At 44.6% G+C, this 19,635-nt stretch overlaps 1 protein-coding gene across 1 annotated transcript in view; it reads left to right on the forward strand.

Moving 5' to 3' along the window:
• The first annotated feature begins 4,773 nt into the window (after positions 1–4,773).
• The window catches only part of LOC123728730 (transmembrane protein 132C-like), a 43,631-nt gene continuing 28,769 nt past the window's right edge, over positions 4,774–19,635 (forward strand). The window contains exon 1 of the mRNA XM_045701342.1: positions 4,774–5,671. Coding sequence (XP_045557298.1) covers positions 5,623–5,671 — 49 coding nt within the window. The 5' untranslated portion in view covers positions 4,774–5,622. The remainder of the gene's footprint in view (positions 5,672–19,635) is intronic.

Below are 19,635 nucleotides of genomic sequence, written 5' to 3' on the forward strand. Positions count from 1 at the left end.
GCTTGTGTGTGTCGAGATGCGCCCGCAACGCCCTTCCCTGCTCTGCCACGGGCCTCTCACCCTTTGAGTGTTCCCTGGGGTATCAGCCCCGCTCTTCCCTGAGCAAGAAGATGAGGTCTAAATTATAAAGACAACATCTGTCTCTCCCTTCTCGACCCCATCACCTCACCAAGGCCCTAAGGTTTTAAAATTCCATGTTCCCATCACATTATGAAATATATTACTTCATAATGTGATGGGTGTTTATTCGCCGCTGTTGTCGTACATGGAGGAGAGCCCGGTCGGCCCTCCTCAAGACCACCTCCAGGTATAGACGACAAGTGGATTTCCACCGGGATCCGGCTCCTGGTACCGTCTCAGGCAGAAGGTATGGCTGTCCACCCGGATCTGCGTCTCGGGGCAGGGGTTCCAGTACCTGGTTGACTGGGATGGTTATGGCTCGGAGGGGAGGTTCTGGGTCCCCGTTAGGGACATCCTGAACCCAGGCCTCATTGCGGATTTCAACGCCGCACCCCAGTCAACCAGGTATGCGCCCTTAGAGGAGGGGGCGGGGTCTGTCACACCCTGATCTGTCTCACCTGTTATTGATCTTGTCTCCACCCCCTCCAGGTGTCGCCATCTTCCCCATTATCCCTTGTATTTTTACCTGTGTTCTCTGTCTGTTTGTTGCCAGTTTGTTTTGTTTCGTGAAACCTACCAGCTTTTGTTCACCTGCTCCTGTCTGCTCTTGCTCCTGTTTTCTAGTCCTTCCCAGTTTTGACCTTTCTGCCTGCCCTGACCCTGAACCTGCCTGCCGTTCTATACCTTGCCCTCACTGGATGATGACCTCTTTCTGCCCTGACCCTGAGACTGCCTGCCATTCTGGACCTTTTGCACCCTCTCTGGATAACTGACCTCTGCCTGCCTTTGACCTGTCGTTTGCCTGCCCCTGTACTAGAAATAAACTTTTTGTTTCTTCAACACTGTCTGCATCTGGGTCATACCTGAAACCTGATACCCTGGGATGATGGTAAAATGGGCAAAACAATAAATGGACATTATTACTGTCCTTCCTGATTCCACACTGATGATCATTTGCATGATTATTCTGTGTCTGGGTTAAGGTGAGTCTTTGGGTATAAATGTTGATATGGCTCAAACTAATGAACGTTTGCGTTGTCTCTAGTCTTAGATTGTGCCTCTAATTCAGACATAATCTACCTGTTCAAAAAGCTGTCTGACCATCCTGGCATACTGTTCCTTTTTACCTCCCGGTAAAGAGCTTTTGGCATGAACAAAATGAAGTGATTTATATTCTTAATGCAGGAATACTACCATGTCAGTAATATCAGCTTTGGTTCTTTCAGCCTCTGATGGCATAATGTGTCCTTGTGAATTATCTATCTATCAGTACTGCTCTTTAACCCACATTAGTTGGCCACTCTACGGGTAGCTTATCAATGTGCTTATGATCCCTGCATCCCTCTGCCAAAGCCTAATGCCCTTCAATGGGAGGCTGTATGGGAGTCTCAAGGTTTTACATCAATGACGTAATAAGATGTCCGTCAACTTAAATTAAACATATTTACCCATTGCCAGCAGGGTCTTACCACTCAGCGTTTTCCAGACCCAGATGCAGGAATAAAATCACATTGATGAGGTGGATCTCGCCCGGTCCTACTTTTTATTTGTATTATTTACATTTTTTACCTTGTTTTTACCTTGTTTACACCCACACATTAGATGTAATGGATGTGATGTTTACACCATATAGTCAGAATTACCTGTCTTACAGTAGATAATGACTGCAGGTGGCAGTTTAGTCTTGATCTAAGCTCGCCCTCTGACTGCCTGCCATTATAATGACTATAGTGTGAGAACATAGAGCGGTGGAAGGAAAAGAGCAGTGCAGGTAAGACATCACTCTCCCCTCGCGGGGAAAGGTCTTACTCAGAGACTGATAAATGTTAATTACTGGACCTGACATTGCAGACAGAGGCCAGAGTACAGACACGCAGGCAGCAGAGTGCATTGGCCTCTAAGGGAATTATTGTGTTTTTCCCTTGCTCTCTCTCTCTCTCTCTCTCTCTCTCTCTCTCTCTCTCTCTCTCTCTCTCTTTCTCTGCCTCTCTCTGTGTATTTAATATTTTTTGACTATGCTTACAAGATGAGTAACCTTGCCTTACATGTAAAGATTTGTCAGTGGTGTAAGTACTTAAGTACAAATACTTTAAAATACTATTTAAGTAGTTTTTGGGGGTATTTGTACTTTACTATTTCTATTTTTGACAACTTGTACTTTTACTCCATTACATTCCTAATGAAAATAATAAAATGTTAACTCCATACATTTTTTCTGAACCCCAAAAGTACTCGTTACATTTTGAATGCTGAGCAGGACAGGAAAAGGGTTCAATTCACACACTTATCAAGAGAACATCCCTTTTACCTGAGTCATTTTCTATTAAGGTATCTTTACTTTTACTCAAGTATGACAATTGGGTACTTTTCTCACCACTGAGAACCGTGTTAGCTCCCTAAGGTAATACCTAGGCTTTAGCTCAATGGGCCAACTTGGTGTGTGCAGACAACCCACGTACCTGGTCAATACCTGGTCTGGTCACGTTGAGCGTAGAGTTAGAAGATGACATGAGGACCTCATGCCCTGAAGTTTTCTCATCAAATGTCTTCCTGTCCAGTCATCCAAAGACATGGGCATCGTTGTTGAGTTCCTGCATACCCTTCATTACCTCCATCCATCCACTAATTGATACAGATGGGCTAACAGTCTCACATGGAGTCAGATCAATGCAGCAGCACCCGTCTTATGCAGTTCATCAATTATTTAGTGATTTTGTCTCTGTGCTTGAACACTGACTCTGTGAACCAGCGGGTAGCAGGGCTACTAAACACAACCAAGTGTTCTCAGTAGGTGGGGATGTACTTGCTCCCCAGGTCCCAGATACTCAAAGAGCCACTCTGACGCTGCAGTGAGTCAGTCAATCCTCTTAGTCAGACAGACAATTAAACTCAGCCAACAGAATCAAGATGTCTGTCCTCTTTATTCAGTCAGTTATCTTGCCTGCAAAGAGACATCTGGGAAGCATGTACTGAGGAGCACTATGTCAAATAAGACATGATGAGGATTAGGACTAATGCTGGGGAGTTGTGTTTGTGGATTTGTTCTCTTCATCCTATTTTGGGATGTGATTTCACAGTCAACAACCATTTTCCACTACAAAACCATTTATGTTCTTCAGATCAAGAGTTCTCTTGATGTGAGGTGACCACTACAGTTATGGACAACGTGCATCTCTCAAAGCGCTATGACAGAGGACACCAAACAATGGAAGGTAACCACTCAGTTGTTCGTGCAAACAATGAATGAAAACCCTGTTTTTTTTTCTCCCACCATCTCAAGTCTACTTACGTAAATGCCCCTGGGCAGATGGAAGGGATGAGAGGGAGGGAGAGCAGAGGAAAGCAAATAAAACTTCCCTCCTCAAATTCACACACGTCATTCCTCCTGTGACGGTCAGTAATATGCCAGTTAGCTTTGAGACTGGAGAGGCTTCAGCTGTGAATTGCTGCTCTTCTGCCTTCCTTCCCTTTGTGTCAACAGTTAGGCTTTCCATTATGCATCATTCACCGTGGCTTTGGAACATGGGGAGTGTGTGATCATGGCTAGAGCCCCTCTTCCAGGGTCACAGAGAGACACTCATGCTTAGTAAAACCACTTACACTCCAGTTAGCCTACTGAGAGATATACTATGTGATGTTGGCCCTTTGCTAAACCACTGGTTGGAATTGTCATGGGGTTTGTTCATCAAATTGACCAGACAATCTTTATTTTCTCTTGTATGGATTTTAATTGTAATACAATATGTGCTAGTTTGTTTTACTCTTTCATTCCAGTCTCTTTAGCAGTCATGATTCAACTATGCTCTTTAATCATATAACGCCACTGTTTCCACATAAGCTCTATTACAAGAAACAAAAAGAAGACTTCTGTTACTGATCTAAGTGAAAAGACAGCTCCCAGTGGTTGATGTCAGTGCCTGTACAATGATATATCCTATAGGGGGGCACTGTTGATTCTTATGAAGGTCCCATACTGTAAACTGTGAGACCAACCCAACAGGTTGTATGCAACTGTACAAGGACTTCTGTTGTGTATGCATGTCATAGCTGCTCTGAATTGAATTGATGAGAGAAGAGCCACTAAATAATGTAGGAGGAAAAATAGAGGGTTGTCATGACGATTTATAATTATTCAAAATGACCAGAGAGGTGAGGTGAAGGGAACCATTGCAAAATGATCATTCTGAGTGTCAAACACATGCTTTTCCTATTACAGGACCTTAGTAAATGACAGGCAGGTGTTTCTGCTGGAAGCTTATCATCATAACCCTATAACATTTTACAGCCTACTAATTCATATGAACGCAATCATTTCAAGGATGTTGGGAATTAGCCTACATATGGTAGGTGTCGGTGCAATTTGCCAGCACGTGATGCCTCCTACTAAGAGCAATCCATCCCATTCGGTTTCTCTGCGCGCGCTAATCATGACTCACTCACTGCCATTGCTGCAGAGTGGTGAGAGGGAGCACGATATTAATTAAACTATTTCTTCAATTATTTTACACACAAAAAGTAGAACTATTAAAAGAATGATGGAATCTTATGATAGCCCAACCTTCATATTGATTAATCTCAGAGAGCGAAATAAATGAATTACTCTACCAGAATGTAGCTGGACACAGTAGCCGGATAAAACATCTTAGACTATACAGTGACAAGAGCATTTTTCTGCTGAACATCTGATGAAAACGTGGAGGAAATAATTATTTTGGAAAAATGATATGCATTGTTTGGGACCCTCGCCGTATTCTATAGACAGTAGTCTAACACTCGCAAAAGAAACATGGACCATGTGATATCTAGCAGACATCTAGGTCTATTGAGGAAATTGTTATAAAATGAGAATGATATTTGAGTAATTCTAAATTGAAGATAGTTTTCATGAGTTGTTTTTACAATAAAGGTGGCCAGCGCGCTAGGGTCTGATGTGGAGACCACTGATGCACCCTCCGGAAAAAAATCTGGGCGCACGGTTTCTCGTGTTATGTCAAAGACCTGCGTCAAGAGGTTCAACTGGTGATGTAGGAATCATAGTCTGCGCAACGGACACAAATGTGAACAACGGTCAATACAACTTACACTCGGTAACTCTCTAAACCGGCCATTAAAATCTTAAATTTATTAAATAAACAGATAAATGAAGGATACATTTTAGTTTATTGCATAAGGGTTGGATACTGGCACGGACCGTTATTTCCCTGGAGTTGCTCAGTTCCCTCCTCAGCACCAAGACATTTCGCACTGTTTGGGTACCTGTCGTGCCAGGGATGGCTGTTGACTGTCGGACTTTCGTGAGCTTTCAGCGCTTGTACTGAGGAGATACATCAATTGTGTAATTAATGGAAAAAGTGTATCCTGTTAATTTTTGAAATAGACAAGAGAAAAGTTGTGCGCAAAGTTCTGGCACCTTCCCTCCGGAGCGTCGTTAGGGACCAGAGTCGTCCCGCCTTTTTTCTCTTTTTTGTACGTGTGGAAGTTTCTGAATCACCGGAAGGAAAGATGACTCTACTTTGCACAGTGGGGTTTGCGGTGGTCGTTCTTTGCGGAGGTGAGAAATTCTCCTAATCCCACTTTTGTTCATATGAATAACAGGCTATACTGCAATTTTAGCCAGTGCGCGTCATACACTATCATTTTCTTTCATTGAGATGCGATGCCTTCTGCACACACTATTCACATCATATTTAAATCAGGCTATTTCTGGGAATAATCTCCAATGTGTTCTGTGATGAGTATCCAACCATATCCAGTATAGCCACAATTTAATTGTTATTTAATAGACACTATTTAAATTGCTATTTAGTAGCAATCATATTAACTTTCTCTCAATGATCTCTGAATGATCTCTCAAAATAAAATACAATTGGATTTGATTTGACATCCTTTTCTAATTTATCATCTTAATGTTAGTCATCATCATGAACAAGGCAAAGAATAGGCATGGGTTGAATCTAGGCATGAATCTCTAGCTCTTTCTCCTGGAAAGTGGAGGACTAAATTGTAATATGAAATACCACTAGGAATGGTGAGATGTTAGATAAAATAAATGGGAATTGCTATATTCAAGGCAGGGATATAGAGCGAAGAATAATTTGTTATGGTAGTGACTAAACTCTATGTGTAATATTCTAGCCTATGGGTCAAGGACAGGTTGGTTTGGATTATGGGCATTGTGAATAGAACTAGATATAGTTTTAGCATAGTTGCAGGTGTGTCCCACCACAGTTTTGAACCTCAGTCATGTTCTATAAACCTGATGCTGGGCTGAGAGAGGAAGTCTGGTAATGTACTCAGCATGGCTGCTTGCCAAAGCCTGCCATTGGCAAGCAGGTGTGTGTGCGAGTACACAGCATTTGTGTGTGGGGAAAGAGAATGTGGTGTCTTAGGGATCTTCTCAGTGTGTACTCTTGTGGTTGTACATGTTTGTTTGTGTGTGTGTGTTGCATATGTGTGCAGGTGGGAGAGGTCAAGGAACAAAACATAATTGGACCGTTAACTTAAACATAAAAGGCTGAATGGATTATGTCCTGCACGTTGTCTGCCTCCTGGTGTGTGGAGCCTCAGGGGATGTCGTGGCCCAGTTCAGTCCCACAGACGGCTCTCCCTTGAGGGGTAGAGGAGCTCTGGAGTCTGGGTGGTCTCTTTCTGAGATTAGAATCCTACACACACACACACACCATTTCACTGCAGAAGACCAGAGGTCGGCACTATAAGCCTGGCTGAGCAGTAGAGTAAAACAAGCGGTATATGTTATAGGACTCCATGGTTAAGGAGCAGCAGTGTAAAGAGCTGCAGTAGGGAGGAATGGTGTGTAAAAACATCAGGAAGAGTGCAGTAGTGGGCAAAGCTGGGGTATTCACTGAACCAGCATATATAGGAACAGTATGCTATAGAGCAGTCTATAAGAATCATAACATGGAAACACAGGTCATCTTGAGGAGGGTTGAGTACATTAATCTGATTTCTCCTCTTCAAATCAATGCTGATTCCACAGCCTGTTTTTTCTGATGCTGTTTGTATTATCGCTCTGCTGATTACTGTAAACCGTGAAAATGACATCAGATTTGAAAGGACAATTGATTTTTATTTGAATGTGATGGACCTTTTAGATATAGCAGTCACCTGTTGGGGAGGTAGAGATAATGAGGAGGAGAGGGAGTCCAGAGAAATAATGGAAAGTGAGACAAAGAGACAGCTGCAAATGCCAGCATCATTACACACACACACACGCATGCGCAAGCACACGCGCACACACACACACACACACACACACACACACACACACACACACACACACACACACACACACACACACACACACACACACACACACACACACACACACACACACACACACACACACACACACACACACACACACACCTATTACAAGTGATTTTTAGGGATGTCTGTTTGTATCTGAGTGACCTGGTTAGAGTGAAGAGGGCTGTTATCACCTATTTCATAATGTGGGTCTTCTGACATCGTGTTTACTGCTCAGTGTTAGTAACAGCAACACAGAGTGCCGTTTATTTGGACACATCATGAGTAGATTCATAGAATAAAAAAATGTAAAACCCTGCCTTCACTACAGTAATATGTACTACGGTAAAATTACATGACCAAGGGCCTAGCTACAGTATGGGATTGGCTTTGTGTATAGCTGTGTGTCATTATTTGTGTAAACTGTGTCATTCACTTTACTAGAAACACCAATGAATAAACACAGAGGAAAAAAAAGTCTTCATTGTTTCACATGAATGTGATCAGAGGTACATCTGAACAAAGCACCGGTTCCAATCCAAGTGCCAATACCCAAACTCCAGGTGTTTACTAATGTTGGATGACATGCAAATAGAGCTCTTTGGCCATGCACACCAGTGGTGGGTTTGGCGTCGAAATTAGAATGCATGAGCAGAAAGGAATCCCATACCTACTGTAAAATATGGCGGTGGATCTTTGATGTTATGGGGCTATTTTACTTCCTCTGGTCATGAACTTTACCCAGTACCAGGATATTTTAGCCCAAAACATGGTTGCCTCTACCAGGAGGTTGAAACTTGGCCGCAAGTGGATATTCCAGTAAGACAGTAACCGCAAGCACACATCAAAATCCACAAAGAAAGGGCTAATTGGCCACAAAATCAACATTTTGTAATGGCCATCTCAGTCTACAGACTTGAAACACATTGAAAATGTGATTTGAATTGAAGAGGGCAGTTGATAAGTGCAGACAAAGAATATCAAGGATATGGAAGGATTCTCTTTTGAGGAATGGTCGAACATCCTTCCCAATGTGGTTTCCAACTCATACAACACTTTAGAAAAAGTCTGAGTGCTGTAATATGTAATATGCTGCTATTCTTGCAAGGTGAGGTATTGAAGGTATTGAAAACAGGGGTGTCAATACTGTCATATTGACCCCTATCTTTTTGAGAAAAAATATTACTTGTTAAAAGCAACTGTCTTAGTATAAACAGTGCCTCAGTATTTTAATTATTTATTTTATACAGTAATTTCTGCTCATCTTTATCAAAGGTGTCAATAATGTCAGACCCCACTTTATGTGGGAATGGAGTGGGGTTAGATGTATGCAGGCAGTAAGATGAAATAGAGCCTTTGTTGATTCCTGTGTGACATCTGGGAGTCGAGGAGGGAGGGGGGAGCATTGGGAATATGGTACACGTCTTCCCCGGATGGGACTGGGAGCTCGGAAGCTCCACGCTGCTCTCCATGCACTCATCTCAGTGGGCAAACAACATTAGAGCCCGCCAGGCGGGAGAACGCATCACAGGAGGTCTGGAGACATTAACATAGTTAACAGAGCATTACTTAAAAGACTTACCACACATCCCCGCACATCCCCACACATCTACCCAATCAGGAGTCATAGACAGGGAGACATTAGACAATCTCTCCTCCCCTGGCAGCTCTAATCCCTGAGGGGGGCCAATCTTTTCCATCTTCTGTCTTGTTTTAATTCCCTGTTGAGTTGGACTAACATTTTGACTTTATGTGAAATGTATGAGTTTTAGAGGAACACGTCAGAATAAGTTTTTATTTTGAAGGAGACAGATTTCTGTTCTGTTCCAAGTAGAAGTAGTACAATCAACCAGGATTGTACGTACATAGATTGTGTAGTGAGCTAGTATGTCAGCAGTTCCATAACAACATTGCTGGTTTTCAGTGCTATCCATCCCCCACAGAGCAGTATGTTATTGGGCATCTGGCATCAAACAACATGACCTTGTTATTGATAATGGCTTGAATGGTTTTGATAGCTGGCATGACATTATAGTCTGTTCCTGTGGAACACCAGTGATGAGATACTCTTTCTTTCTGATTGTCTTGTTCCCGGAATGGGGTAACTCCGAGCTATTTCCCATTGATCAATTCCTGCTTCATCAAATGTAAGGGAACAAAAAAACGAAAAACACCTTGAAAAGTTCAACCTAACACAACAAAACTGCACACACATTCTTATACCCAGGAGGAAAATGTAGACAGGTGACTTTTAATTTCAAACTTAACAGAGGCTCAGGAATTGAACCGGGGACCCAAGGGAGGTTATTCCACAATTCAAAAAATGTGATTTCCAAACCAAGAATCAATTCCCTAACCAAATGTTCAGCAACACTGCCTCAATAGGTGCAGTAAACATTGCTGAAAGCACCACCAATACAAACAATATTAGAAATAGGAATTACTCCATAAACCTACATTCCTACGTGTTAACCAACTGAACCGTATATATGGGGAGAGTCATTGGAATGCTTGAAGCATTTATTTGCTGAATAACATACTCTCTGACCATCTGACAAACCTTTCCCTATAATGAATATATATTAGGGTGTGCCATGTGACCGGTGATAAATAATGCTTTCTAAAATCTGGGAAGGATTCAAAACAGCTCTTTCTTCAATTGACTTATGTTGAAACCTATAACTCCTGGCAATAATACCATACCCATTAAGGTTAGTTTTGTGCTAGGCCTTTTTAGTTTGGTATAGCCTATATTGTTTGTGTGTACTGTGTTTACTGCTCAGCAGAGTACATTGGATATGAGAATGAGAGATGGATGCTGATCGATGTGCACGCTAAAAGCCAGTCTGGGCTCAAGAAAATGTGTACCTCCCTTGGAAAACTCATATCGGTCTATTTCTAGTTTGCATTGTATTTATTGGCCAGTCGCTACTCCCTATTTCGTCAGAAAATTGCAATCTGCACTGAAATAGGTTTCATCAGGGAATGAGAAAAGTTTTCAGGCTTTGACAATATTGTTATGGGAATGTGTGTGTCTGTGTGTGTGCATGTGAGTGTATTTGTTTTTGTGCCGATTAATTTGAACAGGGAGGAAGTCAAAAGTTTTAGCAAGACTTTTACCTCTTCAATGAAAGCGGGGCTTAGTTCAGCACATAATCTAACACTGGAATCAAGAGCTTCACCTCCAGGTCCTTACTTTCAACCTACTTCTCACATCTTAATTTCTTCCATTCTCCTTCTCTTCTGAAGTACTTGCTGTAGTTGGCTGCTCTGAGGGGAGAGTGGCGAGTGGAAAAACCCTGCTGACACATGCATCATTTACATTATTATTTTCTGCAGACGAAGTCTGTGATCCCTGTTAAGGTTGTATTGCAACCCCCTCACCCTTTCTCCTCACCTGCCCTCCACTTCTTCACTCCCTGGCCCCTCCCCTGTCCAGAGTGGAGCTCCAGCAGAACGAATGGAAATCAAAAAGGAATAGGCAATCCCCTCCTTCCCAGGCTGACTCCACTGACGCGAAGGACAAATCGAGGGACGCAGTTCTCGTCTCGCTGAGCACCGACCCGACAATTTCCTCTTCCAGCTGCTCCCTCGTCTCGTCTTCCTTTGCTGCATACTGGCTGTCGAACCACTGTAGCTTGACCACACCATACTTCAACATACAACATGAGTAGATTTATATTCTATTTTTGAGTCCTTTTCCACAATCAGGGAAGGTTAGATGTCCATGCAACATTTTGTCAACATGACAAGAGCATATGGCATTGGCAAGGCAGGTCCCCAGATTGACCCCAAACCGATCACTCCTGATCTATGTGTTTTATGTGATCTGGTCCATGCTTAGGGTGTTCCTGTCTCTCATCCAGGACAATTATAGTGGTTTCCAATGTATTGAGCTATTCTTTCACTGGCCGATAACCTGCCAGATCCCCACTAAGCACTGAAGTAGCTTTGGTGCTGTAGACCTGCCTGGAGCCAGCCCTGCCTGGACCAGCCCTGCCCGGAGCCAGTCCTTCCCGGATCCAGCCCTGCCTGGACAAGCCCTGCCTGGACCAGCCCTGTCCGGAGCCAGCCCTGCCTGGATCCAGCCCTGCCTGGACAAGTCCTGCCTGAACCAGCCCTGCCCGGATTCAGCCCTGCCTGGACCAGCCCTGTCTGGAGCCAGCCCTGCCCGGAGCCAGCCCTGCCCGAAGCCAACCCTGCCTGGATCAACCCTGCCTGGAGCCAGCCCTGCCCGGATCCAACCCTGCCCGGAGCCAGCCCTGCCTGGACCAGTCCTGCCCGGAGCCAGCCCTGCCCGGAGCCAACCCTGCCTGGATCAGCCCTGCCCGGAGCCAGCCCTGCCCGGACCAGCCTGCCCGGAGCCAACCCTGCCTGGACCAGCCCTGCCTGGAGCCAGACCTGCCCGAGCCAGCCCTGCCCGGAGCCAACCCTGCCTGGATCAGCCCTGCCTGGAGCCAGCCCTTCCCGGATCCAACCCTACCTGGATCAGCCCCTGCCCGGAGCCAGCCCTGCCTGGACCAGTCCTGCCTGAACCAGCCCTGCCCGGAGCCAACCTTGCCTGGACCAGCCCTGCTCGAGCCAGCCCCTGCCTGGACCAGCCCAGCCAGGAGCCAGCCCTGCCTGGACCAGCCCAGAGCTTAGTAATGGAGGATAAATCAGCTCTTAAAAGGCCCACATAGGGGAGCTGAGATGCAGCCAAAGCCTGTGGATTTAAAAAGAATACTGAGATTGAAAACATGGGTATAATTCCCGGCGAGTTGAGATGTTGAGTCATACCCAGAGTTTTACCTGGTTAGGTTAGCCTACCAGATCAGGAAAAACTCTGGGCCCCAGGAAAACAATTTCCCCCCACCAGTCTAGGACCTGTGGTGCCACTTCAGCACACAATCTTACAAATGAAACAACTGATTCTATTATTGTGATATACTATCTAAAAATATTAACTTACGTAGTTTGCCTAGCGTATCTCAACATTTTGAAATAGTAGGCCTATTGACAATTATTTTCTTAAATGGTGGCGCCAATGGGCTTTCATAGTTTTACGTGGCTCAGTGCAGCCAGCAGGCGGCAGCTATTCAGAATGTAACAAGCTGTTACTGCAATGTTTGGTAAAATCTCAATAAACAATTCTCAAATATAAAGAACATTTTCTATACATTTCAGCTGTTTCAAAAACATTGATCTGCTATTACAATTTATACTTTAGGAGTGTTGAGCTCAACGAGACAATTCTGTTCACACTGCCACGCTCGGAAGGGGACAACTGTCGGATGAGTGTCGTGCGCGACCTCTGGAAGTAGTGCTCGAGACGTGATCATTTCGCAAGTTTACACAACAGTATTGTCTCTCGAGAACCTCTCAAAAATGTCCCTTTGCTATTGTCAATGTGAAAACGGTTTAAGTTGTAATAGACTAATGACAAATAGTTCCAAACCTCTTTGTCAATAACCTCTCTCCCCATTAGGCCCCTCCAGCACATTAATGGCCATCCCTCCCCACTCAGACTGCTCCCAGACAGTCCTAGCAAAATTCTTGATTGAGAAATATTTGATAAAAAGCATATTCTTTTAGATACTTAAATGTTACCCTGAAATGATTTGATTTTTAAATAAAAACGGCTGCATTGGGCTTTAAGTGTTTCTTTGTAGATGTATTACCAAGGCTCTGTGTGTCTGTGTGTCCAGATCAGGCTACAATAGCAGACCACAGATTAGGGCCAATCTTTGTCCAAGAACAGCTTTCTATATGACCTGGCTTTGGAAGGAAGGCAAGGCAGTATGTGAAAGAATGCAGCACAGCGTCCTGCTATAGAAAGAACACAGATAGGCATCAAACAAACCCATCACACAGAGAACACACACTGGAAAAGTATTTTGCCGTGCACTACACAGAAGAAACATTTGAAATAATGTTTAGATGAACACATGATATACACCACAGAACAAACTCTAAAGACGCCATATTTTTACGCCAACATGTTTACTCCCAGCCCTTCTTGAGATTACTCCCAATGTTATTACATCCACTATCTCCTGTGCTCTTTTCATCCAGTTTGTAATTAGGTTTCCCAGGGTGCGCTGGTAAACGCTGCTTTGTTTTACTTAAATCCACACCTTGCCTTCACCGAGGTATGTGTTAGTGCACGCTGAGAAACTCTATCACCTCTGTACGGCTAATTAGCACTATTTTCATTCTGTTGTCGTACAACTGTAACCTCTTTCATATGCAAATCTGATTAATTTACTCTGTGGTGAGCTCATCAGTTTGGAATTACATTTAGAGCTGACGTTTTGCGCTCCCTCAATTTGAGTGTGTGTGGAGCAGGGAGTGAGGAATCTGATGACCTGACATTTCCTGGCTCAGCTCCAACCACCACAACACACAGCTCCCACCACCACAACACACAGCTCCCACCACCACAACACACAGCTCCCACCACCACAACACACAGCTCCCACCACCACAACACACAGCTCCCACCACACAACACACAGCTCCCACCACCATAACACACAGCTCCCACCACCACAACACACAGCTCCCACCACCACAACACACAGCTCCCCACCACCACAACACACAGCTCCCACCACCACAATACACAGCTCCCACCACCACAACATACAGCTCCCACCACCACAACACATAGCTCCCACCACCACAACACACAGCTCCCACCACCACAACACACAGCTCCCACCACCACAACACACAGCTCCCACCACCACAACATACAGCTCCCACCACCACAACATACAGCTCCCACCACCACAACACATAGCTCCCACCACCACAACACACAGCTCCCACCACCACAACACACAGCTCCCACCACCACAACACACAGCTCCCACCACCACAACACACAGCTCCCACCACCACAACATACAGCTCCCACCACCACAACATACAGCTCCCACCACCACAACATACAGCTCCCCTGACACTGCTGCTAATCAAAGCTAGAAAATGGCTCCCTGTGGCTCAACTAAAATGATGTCTCACTTTGTTATTCAACATCAGATGGTGGATGGAGGGGTGCTGTGTAATTTTGTGGGCTGGAAGGGGTGGGTCAAAGACTTATGCTGAATAGATGAGCCTGCTCTAGAACACTCCACTGGTTGTGGTTTGGTCCTATATGGTGGATGGATGTAGGATGTGTTTGTGGTAGAATGTGTAAGGGACTTCTGCCATGTTGTTTAGCTAAGGGACTATGTGAGCCCGGTGGTAGAACTGGGCTACTTGAAGAAATCAGTGATCGACTTGCTGGGGAATACATTAGTAAAAGGGTATTCTCGTTCACCAGCTGTGTTTGACTGTAGGACTAGGACTGCTATAGGTCTGGCAAGCACAGCTCCTCTACTAAACAGCTAGTGGAATAGGAGGAGACTGAAGGCTTGCTTCTTCAGCCCTCCAGGTCTAGTATTGCGTGGTGCTCAGTAGGACTCAGACGTGTTCTGAAGTAGACACTTGCTCTGCACAATGTATTCTAGAGATAATCCGAGCAGTACTTTCCCACGGCTTGGGGCTTGGGGTTCGGGGCTGGCACAGGGAGATGGTCTGCATGGCTTGTGGTATGATACTGACAGGCCGAACACTGACACTGGGCCTGACTGTATTCTCTGCTGTGTACTGCTGTGACATTGCTGGGTTTAAGCAGGGAGAAAGCCTTTTTAGCTTAGTCAGACAAAGCCTGCTTTTCATTAGAGTCCACTAAATAACAGATAACAGGACAAAAGAGAATGAATAACACCTTTAAAAAGAGACTCAAATGCAGCTACACTAGAGAGACTTTCACCGTGACTGAAACATAGATACTGATAAATGTGGTATTAGAATTAATTTAGTGCATTATCTATCATTGTCACTGTAATTTCTTTAATGTAGCAAGATGAATTACAGTCAGATGTCGGGTGAATGTGAACAGGGACTTGTACTTTGCTGATCATCCAGCAACACAAACTTAAATTATTTTCTCATCTATTTTCATTGTCCCAGGACAATGTCCCAGGAATCATGTGATGTATCTGGAGTGCTGAATGCTGAATATTCAATGAGTCTTTGTAGACTAATTATAATGTGCATCTTCATAAACTAGGGCTGCATGCAGTGACTCAATAACGCACAGTCAAAAAATAAATTGATTTCTGCTTTGATGCAGCTGTGTTATGTGGGAAAAAAGTTGGAGAACGAAGCGTGCAATACATTTCTTTATTCCTCTTTATATGATAATTTAGGCCAGCAACAACTCATTGTACTGCTTCCCTGGCTCAACAAGAGGATTGCAAGCATGCTATTATTAGTTTTGATGAAATTAATGGAACACTTTATTGAGTGCAGGTCTTGCTCCTGGCATCGCAGCTTTCTGATGAAGTAATGTTGAGGCAGTGGGATATTGGAATGCTAGAGGCAGGTTGAGTTGGCTATTCAAGAGGAAGTAAGTCCATCATGGGCAGAAGCTAGCCGCTCTAAGCAGGCAATGATTAATGTTTGTTTGAATGTGTTTGTGCATGCATGTGAATTGATTGAGTGTGTCCCTATTCATCACAACCAGATGTAAATACACTGCAAAAACACACACGCAGGAGCACACACACAAACACACATTTGACTTGCAGAGTGTGGTTTAGTGGCGGGTGGTGGACCCAGCTGTGGGTAATTTTACACCTAGAGATGGGTAAATACCATCTGGGAGCCAGGTGAACACAGGTCGCCTTCACACCTGTTTGAGTGAACTAGTGTTTAGCATGGAAATGACCAGCGTGATCCTGAGTGCAAAATGTTAAGCTGCTGTTGAATGAGCCATGTATAGATAAGACAATGTAATAACAATCTTCTCTGTCTACTGACTATCATACAGAAGTATGCCATGTGTCCAGGCTAATCCTTAAAAGCAGGAGAGAAGAGGGACCAGCCTATAAAGAAGTTTGAAACATGGTCGGAGCATTCAGTTGTTGGATATTATTGTGAGAGGCCTGTCAAAAAAGACAGCAATTGTAAATGTTTGAGCCTCACTACCTTGTTTGAAATGATTCCAGATTAACTATTTTCTTCTGACTCAAAGTTTTCTCTTGACACGTTCCCTGACCTTGAGGCGTCTCCTCAAAGATTGATTTCAGAAATATTCATTTCAGGAGAAAAAAAGAACCCATCTCAACCATAGAAAAAAAGGCAAAATGAAAACAATTGTAATAGCAAACACAACAGAACTATGTTTTCAGCACACTATAATTATATTTAAATTATGCAAATGAGTTGGTTTTGGTAGTTAGGGGGCTGTTGGGGTGTGTAATTGAAAAAGTGGAATATTGTCTCGCATCAAAATGTATTGGAACGCGCTGGCTCGACTGCTAATCAGAGCGGTCTCCCCGTGCAGCATGTGTCCAATCGCTGCTCAATCTCACCAGAATTGAATAGTTTCATCTTAATTAACTGTGCAGAGTCCATCCAGGTTTGTAAGCACGACAATTTCAGCCTCCTGCGTACACACACAAAGAAATCTGTTTCTTCCTCCTTCCTTTAATAAATATTTCTGGCTCCCCTGTGATATCAACTCGAGGAGCAGTGATCGACTGATGGAATGTGGCCCACTGATAGATTGCGTCTGAAACAGCCCCAGCACGACCCCAGCACATAAGAGCACCACATGACCCCCTGTAGACAGCCTAAACTGAGACAGAAGAGAAGGGGGTGGGAGTGATATATAGGCAGGTTGACGTTTATTGCCCTGGAGGTAGAACTGAGGGATATCTGCTAGATGGGCCAGCTGCAAAGTCAAAATTGGTTATATCGTTTAAATTTATGAAAACAAAAAGGAGCTTTTTGGTCTTACTTTAAGGTTATGGTTAGCCATTAGGGTTGGGTTTAAAATCAGATTGTATTGCTTTTTGGCTTGGCCAGCTAGTGACCACTCTGCAGAGTTGCCTCCAGGGCAACATTCTTCATGCCTTGTGTGTATCACTGTGAGGGTATAGTCCTACATGATTTGGATGTTTTTATTTAAGACATACTTCAGCCTCTCTCACAGTGTTAACAAGTCTCTGTCCAGTCAGCCCAGAATACAACAGAATATTATATTATGGTTATGGGGCATATTCACTGAAAAATACTTAGGAAAATGATTGAATTTGTTGTTTTTCCATTCCACTGCGTATTGCGCCGCACTTCCTCTTCCCCTCTCCTTCGCTCAGTGCCCAAAATCCCCTTGAGGCCCAGGATTATTTCCCCGATAATAAGAAGCAATTATTTTAAATCATGTTCCCAGTGTGATCTAGCCGTCCACTGCTGTTTAGACATGCAATTTCACAGCTTTAATTGCTCTGAGGAATTTACCGCCTCTCCTATTTGCTCAATTACCGACACATGCTAATTGAATAATGAGGTTTTTAATTGATATACCTTAATGTCAGATTCTATACCTGTGATAGTCAGTATGAATTATTGAATTTAAAAGGTCATTTAGATAGGGGCCAATTGGTCCTAAGGCATACCGAGTGCTTTAAATGTCTAATATTGGTAATTTTAGATAAAGTATTCGTGGAACTGTATATTTAAAGTGGAAATACATTATGTTATGCTACAAAATGAATATGGGTTGGGGGCATGTAATAAAGTGTATGTTGTGCCCACAGGTTTGAAACACTATATGAGACTGGCAATGTACAGAAGCACCATGATATTGGCATCCATCCACTCATCCAATAGAATGTGCACTCAGCTCCCATTCAGTCTAACTGAATCCTGGCTAGTACCTCCATCAGACCATTCCTGGCCACTCAACAGACCTGTCCACTTAAGATATCAGCCACCCAACACTGCTGGCGATGATGTACCCATGGCAAGCACAGTAAAGTGCTGGTTTTTGGCCATATTGAGGGAGACCAATCATCCAGCCCATCTTTCTCTCCTCAATGACTCACTCTTCAATCAATCATCTCACTTCCTCCAGATCTGCCTCTTTTCCTCCAATATTCTTAGAGCGACCAACAAGAAGTACACAAGGAAAGTCCTTTTCACCCCATAACTTGAGCGGCAGAGTCAGCTGTAGAACTTTTTCTATTATTTTGGACGGCACTCAGTAAACTTGTGCTAAGATGGAAGCTGTGTGTTTTTGGAGCTATTCCTGCACTTCAATCCAGTTGCTAAATGAAAGACAAATGTGCCCAATTAGTGAGGCAGTGGGCACACGCAAATGGTTGGTTTTGGCTGTAGGGCTCACTCGCTTTCTCACTCCGTTGGTGTGCTGTAAATATTGACTATGGCAGATTTGGCGGAGAGCAGCAAGAAACGTGCATGTGTGCATATGTGTATGTGTGTGTGTGTGTGACAGGAGCTGTGACAGCTGCCGAACACTGAGAACACAATCTAAAAAACTGGACCTTGCCTTTCCTTGGTTCCATTGGTGTGTGCACTGGCATGAGTCTGTGAAAGAGAGTGTGTCTATGTGTGTGTGTGCGTTCCTGCATATGTGTGTGTTTAATCAATTCATGCCTGTACGTGTGAGAGTGAGTGTGAACTGTGAATCACCAACTGCCAGACTAGGGGATAGGAGCTGTGTCTGAGGTGTGTGTCTGTGATGCAGCGCTGATGGGGAACTGGGGGACAAGCGGGCCTATTTCCCTGGGGCGTGGCCAGGGGCAGAGGGAGGGAGGGGGGAGCCACGGGTCACTCCTTCAGAGTGCAGGTGAAAGGGGGTCCTTCTGTGACGCTGGGGGTCCCTCTTCCCCACGTCTCCTCCTCCCCATCTCCCTCTGAGACCCAGTACTCATTATACAGATAATGTGTTTTTGTGTGAGAATGAGGTAAGGATAGTAAAGAGAAAGATAGGTGCAGGAGGAGCGAGAGGGGGTGAGTGAGGGGTGGGGAGGAGAGAGAGGGGTGGGGGTGTGGAGGAGCGAGAGGGGTGGGGGTAGGGATGAGAGAGAGGGGTGGGGGGTGGGGAGGAGCGAGAGGGGGTGGGGGGTATGGAGGAGAGAGAGGGGGTGGGGAGGAGCGAGAGGGGGTGGGGGTAGGGAGGAGAGAGAGGGGTGGGGGTGGGGAGGAGCGAGAGGGGGTGGGGGTATGGAGGAGAGAGAGGGGTGGGGGTGGGGAGGAGCGAGAGGGGTGGGGGTAGGGAGGAGAGAGAGGGGGTGGGGAGGAGAGAGAGGGGGTGGGGAGGAGAGAAAGGGGGTTGGGGGTGGGCAGGGATAGTGAGGGAGATGGACAAGAGAGAATTCCAAGTCTATAGTTCTGTGAAATAAAGCCCAT

Source organism: Salmo salar, chromosome ssa01 (assembly GCF_905237065.1).
Source record: "Salmo salar chromosome ssa01, Ssal_v3.1, whole genome shotgun sequence".
Lineage (NCBI taxonomy): Eukaryota > Metazoa > Chordata > Actinopteri > Salmoniformes > Salmonidae > Salmo > Salmo salar.